The 18714-nt window shown below is 48.7% G+C and overlaps 1 protein-coding gene across 1 annotated transcript in view; it reads left to right on the plus strand.

The window, feature by feature from the left end:
* PAPPA2 (pappalysin 2) overlaps window positions 1-18714 on the plus strand; it is an 89732-nt gene that overhangs the window by 9544 nt on the left and 61474 nt on the right. Inside the window, exon 3 of the mRNA XM_065649067.1 lies at window positions 18191-18336. Within this exon, the coding sequence (XP_065505139.1) occupies window positions 18191-18336 (146 nt within the window). The remainder of the gene's footprint in view (window positions 1-18190; window positions 18337-18714) is intronic.

The following is an 18714-nucleotide window of genomic DNA, read 5'->3' on the forward strand; positions in this document are numbered from 1 at the left end:
GCCAGGGTCTGGAGTAAAATGTGCCTTAATTTGCTGCAGACATGCATCTTCTCACAGTGCCTGAGTGCCGTTGTAATTGGTGCTCTTGGAAGGAAAGAAGCAACAGCTCATTAACAGCAATTAACACTCAGTGAGGGTCCCCCTCGGGCAGTTAGTCTGGTGTGTGACACAGTTAATGTGAAAAGAAAAACTGGAGAGGAGTCTGGAGAGCAAAGCAGATAAGGGCAGAGCTGCTGGGCCTTCCATCTCACCACCCAAAAGAACGGCAGAAATAACCAAAGTGACAAAAGGAAGTGAAAAAATGACCAGGTCTCTCCAGCCTCTTGGTGGACTCCCCTGGGATGGCCACAGCTGTGACATTGAAGGGTACCTGATTAACGGGACACTTGATGGGCTTTGATGCAAGCTTAGCTGGCCTCCCATCCTAAGGGAAGGACGCTTAATTGGGTTAAGGCTGTTTGGGAGCCTCCTGCTGTTTAAGCTGTGCCTTCAAAAGCTGATCCAGATTAACATCACCGAGTGTCTCTTGTGGACAAGCCCCGGAAAATGAACAAATCACTCCAAGCTATTCTCTGGCACTTTGGCATCCCATTGTCAGGAGATGTTCAGCTGAACATGGTTGGACTAATAGCATAAAAGGTGTAAAATTGAGATCAGGTGGGGCCAGGATATCATTTTTGGGGCAGTAACTGACACACCCACACCTTAATCCCAACCAGAGGGTAAAACAGCATTCAAATTAGCTGCTTACTTCCCTTCCATGTTCCTTTGCTACAGGAACCCTCAGCAGATCTTTCTCACAGTGAAAGATGGAAGGTATGTGTAACGTTATTGTAAATTTATAAGTCTTGAGAACAACCTAAGATCACCAACACTGTTGTAGGGCATAGATTCAAGTAGGGATTGTAGGTGTCTGTAGAAACCTTCACTTGCTGCTTATGGTGGTTGGTCACTTGAGGGACAAATGGAGGGATGTGTTATCTGTGTGCTGTTGAACTTGCTGCCTGTGAGGTGTGGAGTGGAAGATACTATCTGCTTGCGTGATGCTCCCATGAAGGAGCACGTTTAGGAGGTGCCCCTGCTCAGGGCTTGAGCCCTGGCTGCTTTGTAGCTCCCTCTGGCATATCTTGGAGTTCTACTGGCCTGTATCCCAATATTGGCCTGGTGGTTCCCGAAGGACTAAGTCTCAAGTGACGGAATCAAGTCTCGGGGTTTGTAAGTGTGGTGATGAGGAGATGGGCACTTTAGGGGCTTCAAAGGTGACAGTGATGGGTTCACTGGCTGCTGAGGTTGTCACTTCTCCTCTAGTGGATGCGCTGCGGCTGGAGAGGTGCAGTAATTAACAGGGCTTTTTACTGGAGCCTGACGATTTCTTGGTGGATGCTTTAAAGTTTCGTGAGAGTGGCTGGACTTGAGCTCATAAACCCCTTTACTCTTTCACTGTAGAAAACCCCCTCTCTCTGGGTTTTCCCATTGATCACCGATTTCAAAACGTGGCAAAGGTAGAAGGGATTGTCCTCAGTAGAGCCCATTGTATCAGAGGGCAGAATGTCTACCAAACTGCTTGCTTGTGATGGGACTTGGAGGCTACATCCATGAGAGAGTGCCTCTGGGTGACTCAGCTCACCCGGAGACCAGGCTTAGGGCTGAAGACCCTAAATTTGCTTTTGTCCTTCTCGATCAAAGTACACTGGAGAGTATTTGGCATGTAGCAACCCTTTAGTAAGTGTCTGGTGCGTCGTGCCAAAAGTGAGGAGCTCTGAGTTCTTCCAGGAGGAAGGACTCAGGGTGGTGGGAAGATGCGTGAACTGTGTGCTTGGTCAGCGTGACTTAGTGGGCTCTGCAATGTGTTTACATTTGTGCCACCTCTGGATAATGCTGGGGATCTGCACACCTTGCTTTCCACCTGCTACCTTCACTTTCTCTGTGATATATATATTGTTTACTTAGCCTTCCTGTTTGTGTTTTCTGGTTCCTTTCTTGCTGGGAAGGCTGTTCCTTGCCTTATGTGTCTTGATCTTGTGTCTTTCTCAAAAGTTGCATGTGCTGGTCTCTTGGTTTTCTCCTGCAACCCTTCCAGACTCTTGGAAAAGAGCTGTCTTGTGTCTCTCAAATCTTTTCATAAGTGAGGCTACGAGTCAGGCATCCTGAAGGTCTTTGGTGCTTTTGTTCTCAAAAAGATGTGAGAGAAAGAGGTTATAACCTCTCCCACATGGGCTGGTAATGGGGAGGAAAGGGTAGCTGTAGGCTGTAACTTCAAATGATGAGAGGTCCACGAGGAGGTCTGGAGTGGCAGAGGAGGGGGTGCTGGGGGCTCCAGGGTGGAGACAGTCTCTCAGAGGAGCACAAGGTCTCGGGGACACTGGTTGAGAGCAGAGGGCTCTGTATAGCGCTGGGACTGGAGGTCTGTTGTGTTACTCCAGGGAAGCAGAAGTGCATGGCTGGAAGAGGAACGTAAAGGTGAGGAGGTGTCTGGGTACAAGGGCTGGTTCCCAGCATCTGGATTTGGCATTAGGCAAAACAGCTTCTTCCATGTGTTTTGGGGTGCTAAAAGTAGGAAATAAAATCTACAGTAATGCACGTCTTTTCTTCCCAAGGTAAAGGCTTGGGCATTAATCTCCAATAAACCTCTGCTGGAGGATGAGTCTTGCTCACTCCTGCAAGTGGAGCTGTTGGGTGGCTCCTCAAGGAACCTGCCAGGTCCCCTGGGGGTGGCTGCTGGACAGGAGAGGGAGAACATGATCCCCGTGTGAGTGAGGGGAGAGGATCCCTGCCCAGCAGCTGTGGGCAGCCTGGGTGCTCTTGGGGAAAACAGCTGTCCCAGATGTGAGCTATTGTTCTAGCAAACACTACTGTCCCCAGGGCTCACTTAAGGGGGGCTGATTGTATTGAGATGGTAATTGTGAAGGAACAGTGTGTGTCTGAGGGCTTGGCGGGGGGGGGTCACTCTTTGTGCTGATGTTCAGCCCCCACCAGGGCTCCTCCTCATCCAGCCATACCCTTGCCCATGGGTGAAGGACCTCGGCCAAGACCGAGGCCAGGCTGGTGAGACCCCAGGAACTGAAATGAGAGAGTCGCAAGGAGCTTGGCAGTCATGTGGTGGGACTCCACCAGCTTGGTGTTGGACAGGATCTTTGGGATGATTTAGCCCATGTTTGGGTTGGCAGGCTGAACTGTGGCCATTGGAGTTGTTAAGTGAAGATATTGCTTTTGGTTTTTCTTGACCCAGCTGCCACCATTATTTAGGAAATCAAATCGCCCCCATGCAGTGGGTGATGGGGCGAAAAGTAATGGGTTTGGCAGAGCCCAAACGCACCAAGATGGCACAAGGCACAGGACTTTGCTGGGAGGCTCTGGGGAGGGTGAGGATGCTCAGCCTTTGTGGCTGTCGCCTGCCAAGAGCTGCGCTGGGGACCAGAGGCAGCCTTGGATTTGTTTGTTTGTTTGTGGTTAACATATGATCATTACATTACAAAACCTCCCCCAATAAATTATCTTGTGTCCTTTTTATATCCACGAGGAAGGCATTTTTAGAATGCTGGCTTCTGCGCACTGCACTCCGGCTGGGACACCCAATTGCCTGGACCTAAAAATAAGTTAGAGGCTTAAGACTTGGTTTTTCCCTTTTTAAAAAAATAATATATATATATATAAAGCAGGAGGAGGGAGATGTTTGGCTTGAATAGATTTCTTTTTCTCTTTTTACTCTGTCTCGATCCCTTTCCTGACAAATATGAAGGCTGCAAGTTTTTGCCCTTCGGTGAGAAGTTTAGAGTGAGTATAGCAGAGTTTCATGTATTGCAGCAAGACTGGACACTACCGTCATAGTGAAGAGTGCCTGAGAGGGGTTTATTGACCACAGGGCTGTGTGGTTCTTCTTGCAGAGGAACTGGGAGCTGTTAGCTTAATGCCTCTGGGACAATAATCTCTGCTCAGCAAATTCTTCCACTGTTGTCAGCCCTGTGAAAGGGTCCTCCTCCTGTCTGTGCTTCGAGGCTTTCAGTCTGAAGAGATGAGGCAGGCCAGAGACTGGAAAGGTGACACCCTGGTCTCCTGCCACCCTTTCTCTGCTGATGGACATGTGCATTGCATCCTGCTGTGGGCTCATCTCAGCATCATCAGAAATGCTTCCCTAGCCTTGCACTGTCTGTTTCATTTTCTGCTGCCCTATTAGTCAGGGAGGCTGGATAAGGAAGAGAAGTTGACTCTCTCTTGTCACCTGCTGGTCACCAGAACAGTTTTTGGAGACGACCTGAAGCTAGGGGCTTTACCTTCCCGACCCATGCAGAAACCAGTTCATGATCTGGTTCCTCTGCACCAGCCATGCCTTCTTTCAGGAGAGGACTGAGCTGCCTCCTGTTAGTCTGTGTTTCTCTCCAGTCATGACTGGTCCTAGCACAGAGCTCCACATGCACTCTGCCTCCCGAGACCTGCTGCTGAAGATGGTGGTGATGCACATCTGCGCCAGCACTTTGGCTGGAGATGGGCTTTGGGCGGTAGCGTGGCACATCCGCTCTGGGACATGTGCTGTAGGGTCATCTCCACCATGCTTATGCAGTCAGTACCTCTCCCTCTTTCCCACCATCTCTCATCTGTCCTACAGTGGAGCATGCTGTGGCAGGTGGGTGGGAGAGGAGGAGGTACTTAGTGAAAACCTGGACACTTGCTTTCCATTGAACAGCAGTGGGATGTGGGTGCTTAACTTCTCCAAGCTCCTTTGAAAACACTGCATAGCAAAAATACTGTCTTCTAAGATGTTTGCAGACATTTGTCTGTGTTTCGGGTGAGGGTAATCCCAGCTGTTCCGCTGGAGAAACTGAGGCACAGCAGTCTTAGACATCTTGTTCCCCCCGAGTCGTGCAGCAATGAGGTGCTGCTATTGGCATTGGGGCTCTAGTCTCTTGCCTCCTTGTCCCTGGGTGGGACAAAGAAGCATTTAATGAAAGGAGATGAAACTGCTTGGTCCTGGCTAAATGCAAGGCATGAAATGATGTTCTCACTTGCATAATTCTCTGTCCGGCATGCTTTGCTGAGCCTTCTGGCCCTGAGGCTCTGAAGTGGTGAAGACCATGTGGTGCTTGGGGAGACCAGGACTGTTGTCCCCACCCGTGTTGTCCCCTCTGCCTTCCCTCAGCAGATCATGAACTGTGCTATAAAAACGGGCACTGAAATTCAGGGTCCTAGGGACACTGAGTTGTTTGCAGAGATCTTAAGACGTCCCTAAACCTGGAATATTGCTTTGTATTTTTGCTGCAAGCAAAAAGTAAGAGAAAGCTGATTTACACCAGATCTAGTCTTGTGGGTTAGATGGGACAGGGCTTATCTGTGCAACCTCAGAGAGGCCAAAAGTGCTTGGTCCTGGCCTGGGGGTGTTTTTATTTTTCCTTGAAGCAAACAATCCAGGCAGAAAGTAAACCATACCTGGCTTTGTTTAGCTTGCAGCTTGCTCTAGAATAACTTGCCAATTTTGAGTTCTGCCTTGCAAAACTGCAAGGGGCTGTAAATGTATTTCTCCATTTCCCTCAGTGCTTCTTGCATGTACTCTGCATAATTTGAGCACCTCGCCAGCTGGCATCAGCGTTATCAAAAGGTGAGCACTTGCAGGGTGGATAGTGAGCCTGTCCAAATTGTGTCAGTATGTGCAGGAGCTGGGATGCTGCTGGAGCTGGGCTCTGGTCCTCTGCAACCCAGGGTGATGCTGGGCTCCCTCCTTTCCCCCACAGCTGCTTTGCTGCCTTCCTCCCTGCCAGGGCTCCTTCCCTTCTCCTAAACAATTCTTTAACTCTCCTCCTTTTGAATTCTTCTGATGAACTTCCCCCAGCCAATGCTATTTCCCTGTTTTCAGGGATGATGCTTTGGGATGACGTCTCCTCTCTCCTTCTTGAGGACCAGGCTTTCCGCCAGCCCTCGTGCAGCCCTGTAGGTGTGCAATATCTTCCCAATTTTGTAGCTATACTCTTGAGTCCGTGCTCTTGCAGATGGCCAGGCTTATACTCTAGTGGGATGACTATGGGTTTTCAGAGGCCACTGTGATGGTCTGAGCCTCCTTCATGCCTGCTGAGAGTGAGGGGTCAGTGCTGGGTGCAGGTGGAAAGCCCAACTCAGCAGGGTTCTATCACCCAGGCACCTGTAAGCCTTGGGGTTTGTGCCCAGAGTCTGCACTTGGCCAGCAGCATTGCTCCTTCCTTGCATGCTCTTGGGGTTCAGGGGGTGGAGGCGAATGTTGCTGCAAGCAAAAGAGGACACTGTGTTATGGGCCTGCTTGGGGACGGCACTGGGAGACACCTTACTGGGGTGGAAGCAGGCTGTGACCTGCAGTATTTGTCTCCTTATTCCACTGACGAGGCTCTGGCTCTGAACCCTCTGGTTCCTGCTTCATTGTGTTTTTGAAGCAGGAGGACAGATGTGTCTGAATATTCAGTGGTTTTAGGTATGTGGATTTTTGTCTGGCTTATTCTACAGAGGTGACACATACGCAGCCCTGCTGTCCTGCACATGTGTGGCTTGGGTGCTCCTCTTTGCAATGGCTGAACCTACAGGCTGGTTTCAAACAGATAAGTCTTGGCCACCTATGGTTCTGAAGGCTCATGAAAACAATTAGCAGAAGAGGGCAGCTGCCTCTGTGATGGGCACAAGGTGCTGAGCCTTTGTAGACTTTGAAGAACTGGTGTGGGTGATAACCCTAAATATATGCCTTAGTGGTTGGGATGGGGTGGTTTCAGTCAGTGCTCACAGACATAATGAAATAAATATTGGGGTTTAGTCCCCTGCCAGGGGAGGTTTAGATTGGATATTAGGAAAAATTCCTTCAAGGAAAGGGCTGTCGGGCATTGGAACAGGCTGCCCAGGGCAGCGGTGGAGTCACCATCCCTGGAGGGGTTGAACAGATGGTTCTTAGGAACATGGTTTAGTGCTGGTGTTGGGTTATTGGTTGGACTTGATGATCTTGAGGGTCTCTTCCAACCAAAATGATTGTATTCTTCCAGGATTAATTCTTAGTAATTAGTACATTCCTTTGGATTTCACTCCTATTGATGTTTTTGGTACACGTTAGCCCTGGATAAACCAAAATTTCTGGTTGGGAATTTCACTGTAGAATTGTCAACTGGGAGCCTGCAGGTTGAGTTTAAACCCAGGAATCTGAGGCATGTGTGGCTTTTCAGCTCCCAAGGAGCTCTTGCTGGGAGCAATGGGGAGTACATGAAAGAGATGGGGAGAATGAAAGATGGTCCATGTGTCCTCTGCTTTCACCACGAGAGCAGCTGGGAGCCGAGCCGCTCTGAAAGCCTGACTGCATCACCACCAAATCTAATGAAAGGCATCCCCATACCTTGATGGGTCGCATGTTTGAAGATGATCTCAGCCATGAGGAAACGGTAAGCTTCTCTGAGGAAGAGAAGGCCATGATTCACACTGATAGAAATAGAAAGGCCAAACAAGCAAATGGAAACTCCCTACTGACCAGGTCCCTGCAATTTAAAAAGGTTTTTACTACCTATTCCAGTATGCATCTGAAAATCATATGCATTTACTCTCACGTACTACAATCAGATGGTTTTTAAGCCATTAAGGCCCTTTGGGTCAATAGCCACCATTTTCAAAAATCTATTAAATACCCATTTCCGTGGAAATAGGGCTTCTACAATTGATCATGGCTACCGACTCCCATTAAAAGAAACCCCAAATGCTATCAGCTCCCCCACGATGTAGAGCACTAAAACGCAAATTGCCGGGACAAATTTATCCCAGGGGAAAGTTGATGGCCCATTATGCTTAAGCAACACAAGAATTGTCACACAAGCCAGGAAGTTTATGGGACTTGCATGGATTTGTCCTCCCTGCGGGGATGAAAAGGAAGGTTCATGGATTGAATTGGTAGTGCTAACACAAGCTCAAAGCCAGCCTCCTGTGGGAGCTTTTTGGGAAGCATTTGGCTTCTTTTGTATTAACTTCTGAGTGTGTACAAGCTTTGTTTTTTTTGACAGAACCAAATGATACTTCAGGGCTGAAGTGCTGTAAGAAATGTTGAATTTGTGGGTCTGTTCTTGGTGGTGCAGGGTTTTCCATGTTGAATTATACAGAGGTGTCGCACCTCTGAGGTTGTGTGAGGAAAGCTGTTGGGAAGATTGCCTTGCAAAGATAAGGACTTCCATCCTCCAGCTTGTTGCTCCTGCCCTGGGAAGGGAACCCTTAGGGCTGGTGTGGTGGTGGACCCTAAAGCAGGCTGTGGGGGTGTTGAGCTACTTTCTAGCTCAAGAGATGGAAGGCTGGCTTGACAATGCGGGGGAGAAGGGGTGAGAAGAGTAGATGTACCCGCCATAACATTGCTGGTGGCTCTTTCCATGCATGGCAGGTGAGACCAGGAGCACTGGTGATGGAGGGTTAGGGCTCTGGCAGGTCACCTCAGGAGGCTGGGACCCATCGGCGTGGCTGTTGTCCCCTCCGAGGGCAGTTTTCAGGGGAGACACCGAGAATGGGGGAAGAACAGTGCAGGAGAAAGGGGTCGCAGCCCCAACTCCCCTGTCTTGTTTGCGCAGAGAAGTGCAGGAGGGAGCTTTGCGATCCAGTTGCCCTTTCCAATTAGGACTTTGCCGTTTACCGCTTCTGCTGGACAGCAGCAACTCTCAGGACATGGGGCTGGCTGCCGGCATCAGCCAAAAGCTGCCGTGCCCCCGTGGAGGAGAGGTCAGGTAGTCCCTGCCGAGCCAGAGGCCACGTTCCCCTTGTTTGTCTCCTTTCACGTCTCCTTCAATCAGCTTCACTGCAGCCCAGGATTTCTCCTCTGCAAGGGCCTGATCCTGACCCAGAGCTCCTTGTCCCACTGCCCTGTCACCTCTCCGAGCCCTTTCTTGCTGGGGGACGATGTCTGTGCTATGGGGCCCTGTCTAGATGCCTCCTCCATGAGGCCACTGCAGAAAGATGCCCCTTCCCGTCCAGAAATGGGGTGATGTTAGATGGTACTTGGGCTGGGAACAGAGGAGACAATGTGGTGAATTGGTCTCCTCCTTATCAAAAGAAATTAATTCGAGGCAGGCAAACAGGCACATGTGGGTTCCTGTCCCTGGGGCAAAGTGTAGACTTCTACCCCTAGAGCGAATGTGGGACCTTCTCCTAGGTTCATAACGTAATGGTTTCTGTGTCAGGCACCAGGACCTTCTGGAATTGTTGATGGTTGGTCCTGGTGCTTTCTGCAGTGCAGGACTGACTACTTTGGGAGCTCAGGAGAGACTATAGGTCTATCAAGTAGTCATAACCATTGGATTTTTGGGGAAATTGAAATGTAAATTGGACAATATGCTGGTGCCTGGGTCTAAATGAGTGGTTCTGAAAAAACTCGCCTCCTCTTAAGATGTCCTAGGGATGGTGGTACCTCAGTTATAGCCAGGAAACCTACATAGGCACATGGAGATGTAGTGGATTTCCCAGCAGAGCCATCCCAAGAGGCCCTGGACAGGCTGTGATGCCCAGCATGTGGGTGGCAGCCAGCAGCTGAACGGAGGTGGTAAGCCAGCCTTGGCCTGAGGGTGCAAACATCATGAAACCAGTTGTGTTTTGCTTTGGTGTTTTTTTTTTTTTTTTTCCAATGATCCAAGCATCTGATGCACATATGACTAATCTGTGCTGAAGGAAGAGCCACTGAACATCCCTGTCCCTTCAGAGGAGCATGGGAGGTAAGTCCCCACTCCTGCAGTGCTGGTCAAAATTCATGGGGGCTGATGAGGCAGATGCTTTAACATCCTCAAAGAAGCCTCAAATTTGGCAAAACCTCCTGCTAGAAGCCACACAAGGAGGCTGTATCTGAAGGGGTAGTCAGACCTGCTGGGGTCCGTGCACCCATCGGCATGGGTGTTCTGAGGGTGCCCACCGTGCTGCAAGGTTAATTATCATGTATTCAACGCAAGTTAGTGGGGAAACCATCCTCAGGTCAACCGCCAAAACATGAGTACCAGTGTGCCATGTGCAACCAGCCCCAAAACTGGTCCCTTGCCCTGCATGTGAGCTGTCAAAAGAGCTATGATAAGGTCCAGGGATGAAACCAGAGTGCAGCAGAAAAGCAAACAGCCTCTGAGCAAGCTGGTGGGGAGGAATTAATGTGGGTTTCCTCAAGTCAGGTGCCCTGGAGTGGTGCCAGAGGCAAAGATGAGTCCTTGATGCCTGACTGTGGCTTCCCGAGAGAGCAGCCACCAAGTGCACCGTGCCTTTGCCTGTGCTCACACCAGCAAGGTCTGGGATCTCTCAGTGCAGGCAGCTGGTTAAAAATTTGGCATCCTGGGCAGTGTATTCAGAGTTTGCCCAGAGAGGGCATTGCATGTCCTTTCTACATGCCTTTGGGTGATCACGGCTACATCAGTCCTTGTGTTTATGCATTTCCACAATTTTTTTGAAAGATGGGGTAGGAGAGTGAAAAGAATAACATGGAGACCTTTATACCTAAAAGTCTGCTGAAATTTGCAGGTGAATTTAAGAGAGAGGACAACCAGAGCAGCCTGTCTCATTATTTCACATCTGTATACATCAGTGCCTGTATCAATTTAGCTGTTCTCCAGTCATATGCCCTGTGGTTGTTCCTTCTGGATTTGGGGTTGTATTTCCCCAGGCTCCTGCTGCAAATGTCTCATTACATCCAATGATTTGTATTTATCTATGAATGTTTCCATTTCTGCACTCTTCCCTCTTGCTTCTTGCCCCTTGCTCTGTATCACTGCATCCCACCCCTTTCAGAATTGGAACTCACTGCCACCTCCTCAACATTTCATCTTCCACCCTGCCCAAATTGCACTTCATCCTTTTTCCCTATGTCTTGAGCTCTGAGCCACGACGATGCCCTTAATCTTGTTGTGCCCTGCTGGAAGGGAACTCTAGTTCTGCCTCACATTCCAGAATAAAGGTGGAGACCATGCGTTAGTTTTGTCCAGGGATGCATCTCAACTATGCTGAGCTTCAGCTCCACCTTCCCTGCTCAGCAGATCAGCTCCTTCCTCCTGTCGCTGCTCTTATTTCTAAAAGGGTCTTTTTTCCGCCTCCCCCCCGCCCCCTCCAGTTTCACTGGGGTCAGCTTGCCTTCAGGGAATTCCCGTTTCGCCCCGTTCTCTCCAGCGTCTGGGATGCAGCAGTGTCTGCTGCTCAGTCCTGGTTTTCAATTCTTAGTTCAAGATCTGTGCTCATCCCTCCACTTAAGTTAATCTGAATCAACTCTTTATTAGTTCAGGCCAAGTTTTCTTTCTCTCAGCAGCTCTTCCATAATTTCTACACTGCTTACCAAAACCAGGTCTAAAATAGCATTGCCTTTGGCTGGTTCAGTGACGATTTAGTGAATAACTTTTTAGCAAACACTTCCAGGAATAGCTGGGCTGTGCCATTGTTAGTAGCACTTATTCTTCAGCCTATCTCAGGGCAAGATGCACTGCAGGGCTTCCTGGTTTAACACTAATGTTATTGTCTTTCTTGCCCAAATCTGACCTCAAGAAGTTGCGTAGCACCGTCTGATGTAACTGGGAGCTTGCCTGCTGTATGCCAGGGATCTGCAGCCTTCTTGGTCCATTTCCCCAGGAAATTTATAGGGAAGGGTCACAGTCTCGAACTGCAATTTGTCTTTTTGATCCCATCCTGCAGCTTTGCCAGCACAACACTCTGACCCTGCAGTATCTGCTACTGCTTCAGGCCCAAAGCCAAACCCACCTCCCACATGGAGGCTGAGGGTCACCTCCGAATCCAGCAGGAATTGCTCGTGTGTAAGGGAAACCCATGATCCTGAAGGCCCTCCTGGAGGAGTGTTTTGCCCTGTCGCCCTCTTTGACATCTCAAAACTCGGCCACTCATGCAAATTTTACACTGTCTCTTGAGCAGTGCTGCCAGTGATGGCTTCTTCCTAGGCTGTTCTTCTGCTCATGCTGTCAGTGCCTCAGAGGTGGGATTTTTCCAGACATGTCCAAGACGTGTGTGGTGCCCTCACCGCTTGAGTACACAAATGCTCTTTGGCTGGAGTCCAACATCCAGTGAAGCTGATGAGAGACTCCTCAGAACTACAGTGGGTATTATTCTGGCAGTGTTGTGCCTCCCATGATCCCAGGGGAATGTCTGGCTGTCCCTTCCCTTCACCTCTGGCATGTGTTTTGTGTCTGGCTCGATTACCAAAGCCTGTCCAGATGAGAGTCATTTGGATGTTGCTGCCTTGTCAAGTTGTCACGATGTTGGCAATGATGTCTGTGGCATACCAGCATAGTGCTGGGCTGGAGTCAGAGCTCCTAGACCATGGCCATGGGGATGCAAGTAGTCTTAACAAGTACAGAAGGACTCAAGCTTTTTCCTAAAAATAAAACACCCCCCCAGCTGCATTAATGCCAGAAACTTCAGGGCAGGTACACCCAGAGCGTGAGGCAGCTGTGGTTGTGAGAACCACTGTCAGTCTAGTCTGGAGGCAGACCAAGCCAACCATCTTGGCTTGCATGCTGTGCTAAGATGTTACCATGTCCTAATGACATTGTGGGGTTGTGCTTTGTCTGCCTGTGGCAGGGCAGGACAGCAAGGCTGAGCATCACCTGGGAATTCATGTGCTGGGAACAGGGATGAGGATTCACAAATTGCAGCAAGGGGGATTCATGTATGCAAGCAGAGAGTCCAAGCCTGGATGATTATCTCTTTAGATCCTCCCGCTACAGAGTCGCCATGGAGAGGAGTCCTTTGGTGGGGTGAATCGGAAGGTGTTCACTTTGACTCACCGTCTGGAGGAGCATCTCTCTTCACTGATGATATGGAGAGTTTAGAGGGCCTGCTCTCTGAAAATACTCATGCCACTTGGTTCAGCACCTGTCTTCATGGGTTGACTTGTGGCTCCTGCCTCAGAAGCAAGGTTGCTGTGTGTTGTGTTAACCCTTTGCAGCCTTGCGGGACTGTGTTGTCCACACATCCAAAATGTTATTGCAGACTGGTGCTTGTTCCTGGGAACTCTGAGGGATTCCTTGTTTGTCAAGCATAGGTTTGGTGAAAAAGGGACCCTCCTGGCTTGGTGGGAGAAGGAAGAGGAATTTCCTTGCGGTGGGCGAAGGACATGAAAGCAGAGCCAGGAATCCCCTGTGACTTCATTAGGCTGTTAGCTGGTCAGCTGGAGCTGGCTGGGTCTCAAGTATTTTCCAGTTGTCCATGGAGGGCACTTGGACAGCTTCCACCCAACCCCACTCCCACATCCCCTCTGAAACGTCTTCAGGGAAAAGACTCCTATTTTAGAATTGCAGTGGAATTCCTGTGGCGTTACACACTGCATCCTTTTCAATACCCAGATAATTCAGTTTGATTTATGGTACTGCACCGGGGACATGCTGGCCTTGCTTTTCATTTGGAAGTGCCACCTTTTGCCTTTCAGAGGTAATGGCCAACTTCATGGCTCAAAGGCTTCCTGTTATGATATGGCTGTCACTAAAAAGTGCCACTCTTGCTGGTCTTCTCCTACTTTAAACCACATCAGGCTTGTGTTACAACTTGACTGTCCATTTTACTGCCCCATAGATTAGCAGATCCTCTCCACTCCCCCACCTGTGAGCCAGCGGTGGTCCTGTCACTGCTGCCAGAAATTGCTACCTGGAAAAGCAACAACAGCTCGTCTCTCGAGAGTGTGTCAGGTCATCTTCTTTCACCAAGCCAGCCCAAAGCTTGACTTACAGCAACAAGTAGGAAGATGCTGTCTGCCCTATGGGCCAGGACCAAGTTGTCCAAGGAAAAGCATGAGAAAAGGATGTGAGGGTTCTCCAAGGAGGCCTGTGATCATGTGTGGAGCATGATTTTTTCAGCTGATCAGAAAGGAAGTTTTGGGTCTTTAGTGTGGTAAGGTCTAGTGCAGTAACAGGTTTCCATGCAAAGCTGTAGTCATTTGATGGCTTTCCCATTTGATGTGATGGGCTGACACAGAGAAAATGGAGCAGGAATCTGAGAATTGATGCTTGATGATAGGACAGGAAGCAATGGCTGTGGGTTGGAACATGAGACGTTTGGACTAGAAATTAGGAATTTTTTTTACCATGAGGCTGATTAAATACTGGAATAGGTTACCAAGAAGAACTGTGAAACCCCTGTCTTCAAAGCTGGTCAGGTCTTAGTTGGATATGGCCTTGAGTAACCTAATTTAATTAGACCTGTTTTGAGCAGGAGAGTCAGACTAGATGACCTCGTGGGGTCCTCTACATCTGCACATAGTCTCTGATTCCACTAGTCTATGATGACACAGTCACTTAAGCTGCTGGACTTCATCTTCCTTTTCTTGATAGCAAGAAACGTCACACAATGACAGCACATCGTTATGTCCCACATAGAGCCATGTGCTCCTGACCCAGCACCAGGACCACAAAAGCATCAGTGAGGTTCCACCATGCTGCTGTAGAACAATACAAGGTCCAGGCTTCTTCCCCATCTTGCTTTCGGCTGACCATGAGTTCCACAAGTGAAGCAGTTCGCAGTGTGGTGCCGAAGCCTGCCTTAGAGTCAAGTTGTCAGCTAATGTCACTCGACACAACTTTAAGTCAATGCTATCACTGGTGAGCACCTGTCATGAGGGATGCCCTTCTATCTGGACTCATTTCCTCAAATACTGTCATTTCAGATGGTGTTCATGCATATGCTCATTTCTAATAATGGCCCTTCCATCCCTAACCTCTATCTACTGTTGCATATGCTCTTGCAAGCTCTACTCTCCCAGGGATGTGTATGTCAAGGTGGTACCACCATGAAGCTACATGATTGCCATTGAGTTTTGGATGTTCTTGGGAAAAAAACCTCTTGCTTTGAATCTGGCAAACCAGTTGGCCATTCTCTGCCTTTCTTCTGTCTTTTGCCCTATTTTCTTTGTGTGGTTGGGTTTTTTTGTGTGTTTTGCGTGTGTGTGAGTTTTAAAATTTTTTTTGTGGTGTTTTCTATTTTTTGTTTGTTTCTTTGGGTTGGTTGGTCTTGTGTTTTTTGTTGTTGTTTGATTGGTTTTTTCGGGTTTTTTGGGTGGTGTGTAGTTTTGTTTTTTGGTTTTGTGTGTGGTGTGGGGTTTTTTTTTCCTGCTTAGCTGATAGCTGTGCCTTCATGTGTCCTTCTGGCCTTCCCTGTGTTTCTGTGCTAGCTTGCAGTGCCGGCCCTGCTGTAAATACCATCTAGTTTGAAATACTCTGGTCTAGTAGGAGTTGGGAAGCTATTTGGGGAGCAGAGGAGAAGGCTGTCATTTAGGCTGTTTGTGGAGACCTAAGGCTGCTCTGCCTTCCCTCTGGGGAAAATCACAGAAGCGCTGAAGAAGATAGAGAGCATGACCTTGGCTGGAAGCGACAGGCGAAGACGCCAGTTATGTGCTCCTTGTCTAACCTAAGGATGCCAGTGGTAAACGTGGATTGAGGGGAATCCACATTTGAGGATTGCCCATTCTAAAGTTGTTTTGGTCTTGCTCATGTCTTGGGGAAGGCCAACAGGATATTTGCGCTTTCCATGCTGTAGTGGGTGAAATTGGGGTCCTTTCCTCTCCTTTTCCATCCAACCCATCTGAGCATCTCTTGGTGCATCCCCTACTCCTGACACAACCCTGAACCCTTCAAATATCTCAGTGAAGGAAATTACTGTTATTTATAATTAAGGGTTGACAAAAAATGTTGCTAGTGTCAAGGGAATGGCAGGCGACAGCCAGAAAAACATCATGTCTCCAGAAGAGGGGAGGCGGGAATATCCCTCTGAGTAGGGCTGACGTCAGCTCTAGGAATTTGGACAGTCTGGAAGGGTTTGGGGCTATTTTTCCAAGATATCATAGGTCAGGAATCAACATTATTTTTAAGTCCGTGTCCCCCGAGCAACTCGGGTGCATGAAGGAGACTTTCTGTCCCACTTCCCCCTCCTTTATGCTCTATTTCTATGAAATTTTTGCTTTTCTTCCTTCCGAGTCATGCCACAAATATGTCCTTCAGGTTTGTTTATTCTTCTCCCTATCTATTCCTCCCGTCTTGCTCCCGTCTTGGTTGGGTTGAAGGGATGGCGTCGGCGTGGCGCGTGTCTGGGATGCTCAGGCGAGACATCACAGAGGAGAGATCATGTTCTCCTAATTTGCCATTTCCGGTTGGGAGAGTTTTCTCTCCGCAAGTTGATGTGGCTGGGGAAAGTGTTCTGGGAATGCTGCTTTGTGGTGGAAGATCTCAGGGCCTGGTGAAGACAAGCTGGTCATCTCATTTCACCATTAAATTCTGCCATATAGTCTGGCCAAGATTTTCTGAAGTGACTGACATTTCAGAGCTGTTTTGTTGCTGGGAAGGTGGGCAAGATGTCTCCAGCCCAGAATGGCCTATTGGGGCTGACTGGTAGGGGAGAGGTAGTCAGCAGATCCTGACTATATGAGGAAGAAATTTTTGACACTGAGGGTGGTGAGAGCCTGGCCCAGGCTGCCCAGAGAGGTGGTGGATGCCCCATCCCTGGAGACATCCCAGGCCAGGCTGGACGGGGCTCTGAGCAACCTGAGCTGGTGCAGATGTCCCTGCTCATGGCAGGGGGGGCACTGGGGGAGCTGGGGAGGTCCTCCCAACCCAAACTATTCTATGATTCTGTGAATATTTGACACCTCTGGATGCAAAAGCTTCTGAAAGTCTCTGCTAGTTCACATCCAGGGAAGTGGCCCTTGGGTTTTATGGAGCTCTGCTCCACAAGCCATCCTGCTCTGGTCTGCTTCTGGAATCCTGTTCCTCTATTTCTTTCACTTTTTCCTCCTCCTCTTCCATTTGCTGTAGCAACCTCTCTCTTTCTAAACAAGCCTGTTAGTATAATATAATAACTTGACTAAGGATCTTGCCATCTCAAACAGTGTGTTTGCACATCTCTCATTAGTTTTCCCTTCTCACTTCACATCTCGGATGAGAACATGCGTTTTTTCCCCTTAGTCCATACTCGGCTTTTTGTCCTTCCATAATTCAATGCAGTGAGGAATACACCAATGGACACCACTTCTACAGAAGCTGTTTGTTCAAATATAGCTGGTGTGCCTTCATGGCTAGTCCAGTGTAAAGAAACGGTTGCGTTCCCTTCATAATATCTCCCTGCAATTCAAAGATGCCAATTGCTCCTGGAAGCATGGGAATTAAGTGAAATGCTTTCCACCACCTTAATGTTGCTGTTGGCCTTATGCTGCAGGTTTAGTCACTCTTATGACATATTTCCACAATGGTGCATTTCCATCATCATTCCACAGTGATGTTTTGAAGCCTTTCCATGAGGTTTTTTTTCCTTGCTTAGAATCTCTTCATAGCTTCACAGGTCAGGGTCCTCAGATTTTGGAGACTGAGCAACACCTTTTAGAGACTTAGAGATGATGTCTTCTAGGGGCTACCTGTCCTAATGCTGTCTCAGCCCATGAGGTTAATGGCACTGATGGTAGAAATGGTAGTACATTATTTAAAAGAGTATCTGGCATTTTCAGCACAGCCCAAGGCCCTACAACCCAATTGCTATTATTATTATTGGAATTGTTATTGTTATTATTAAGTTAGATCCTGCTCCTTTTACACAGCTGAGGACCTGAGCTCCCTAAAGATCAACGCTGGGACTGTTGGTGTACCAGTCAATGCAACAGAGACCTGTGCAGAGGGGACAGCGAAACCTAAATTTCCTGACTGCTGGATTTGTTTCTCCAAGTGCTGAGAGACATGTCATGTTGTGAGGATCGTTTCATGGATACGCAGACATACCCATGGGTGTTACTGCTCTGCTACAATACCTATTGCCTACACATCTCTCCCAGCTCGTTACTTTCCCGTGCTGTTTAGAAATGGATGTCTCTTTTCCCTAGCAGGACTGACCTCTGCATTTCCTTTCTTCTCCCGTTATGCCTCCTATTATCCTATTCTCTGGCGTCTCTTCTGTCCTCGTCGGAAAACTTTGCCTAAGAGTAGAATAGGTCAACAAAACTACTGTAATCAGCAGAACTTCTTCAGATTTGCATGACTGCTTCCCACCCAAACCCCTCGCTAGCAGGACTTGCCCCTTACAGAGCAGAATTAGTAGTGTCATGGAACATCCTGCTGAAACTTGCTGAGTTTTGCCGCACCCTACCAAATGCTGCTGGTTTCAGGGAGTTGAGGGTGGAGTCTCCAGTCTGCTGCACCCTTTTGAGGTTATCTACAAGTGGTTCCTGTTTTTCCTTCTTGCTGTGTTCAAGTTTATGCTGATTATCTCCTCTCCCTTGTCCTTGCAGGGCTTACATGAGTGTGAAGGAGCTGAAGGAGGCTCTGCAGCTGAACAGCACCCACTTCCTCAACGTTTACTTTGCCAGTTCAGTGAGGGAAGAGTTGGCTGGTGCTGCCACTTGGCCATGGGATAAAGAGGCCCTTAGTCACCTGGGTAAGTAAGCTACCCCACTCGTGAGGTCTCAGGGTTGTTTGTTTTCCTCTCTCTTGGCTGACTTTGCAGAAAGAGGCTGCCATGATTTGGTTCAACATTGAGAGTGTTTAATGAGAAGGTAATGATAACAGGCTTTGGGTGTTCCAAGAGCTGCTGCTGTAAGGAAAGGAGCTGCCTGTACCCCGTGTCCATGTGGATAAGGTGGTCAGGACTTCCAGGTTGTTGTGAGAAACTTTTAATGGTGAAGGCAGTGAGACAGTAGGATGGAGAGCTTGGGGAGCGCTGCAGGTTCACCATCAGTACAGGCTCTGGAGAGGGGTTTAGACTTGCATTTGGCCTGTCTGGGACCTTCCAGGTCTATCTTCCAGGATTTTGGAA

The sequence above is a fragment of the Caloenas nicobarica genome, chromosome 20 (genome assembly GCF_036013445.1).
Source record: "Caloenas nicobarica isolate bCalNic1 chromosome 20, bCalNic1.hap1, whole genome shotgun sequence".
Classification (NCBI taxonomy): domain Eukaryota; kingdom Metazoa; phylum Chordata; class Aves; order Columbiformes; family Columbidae; genus Caloenas; species Caloenas nicobarica.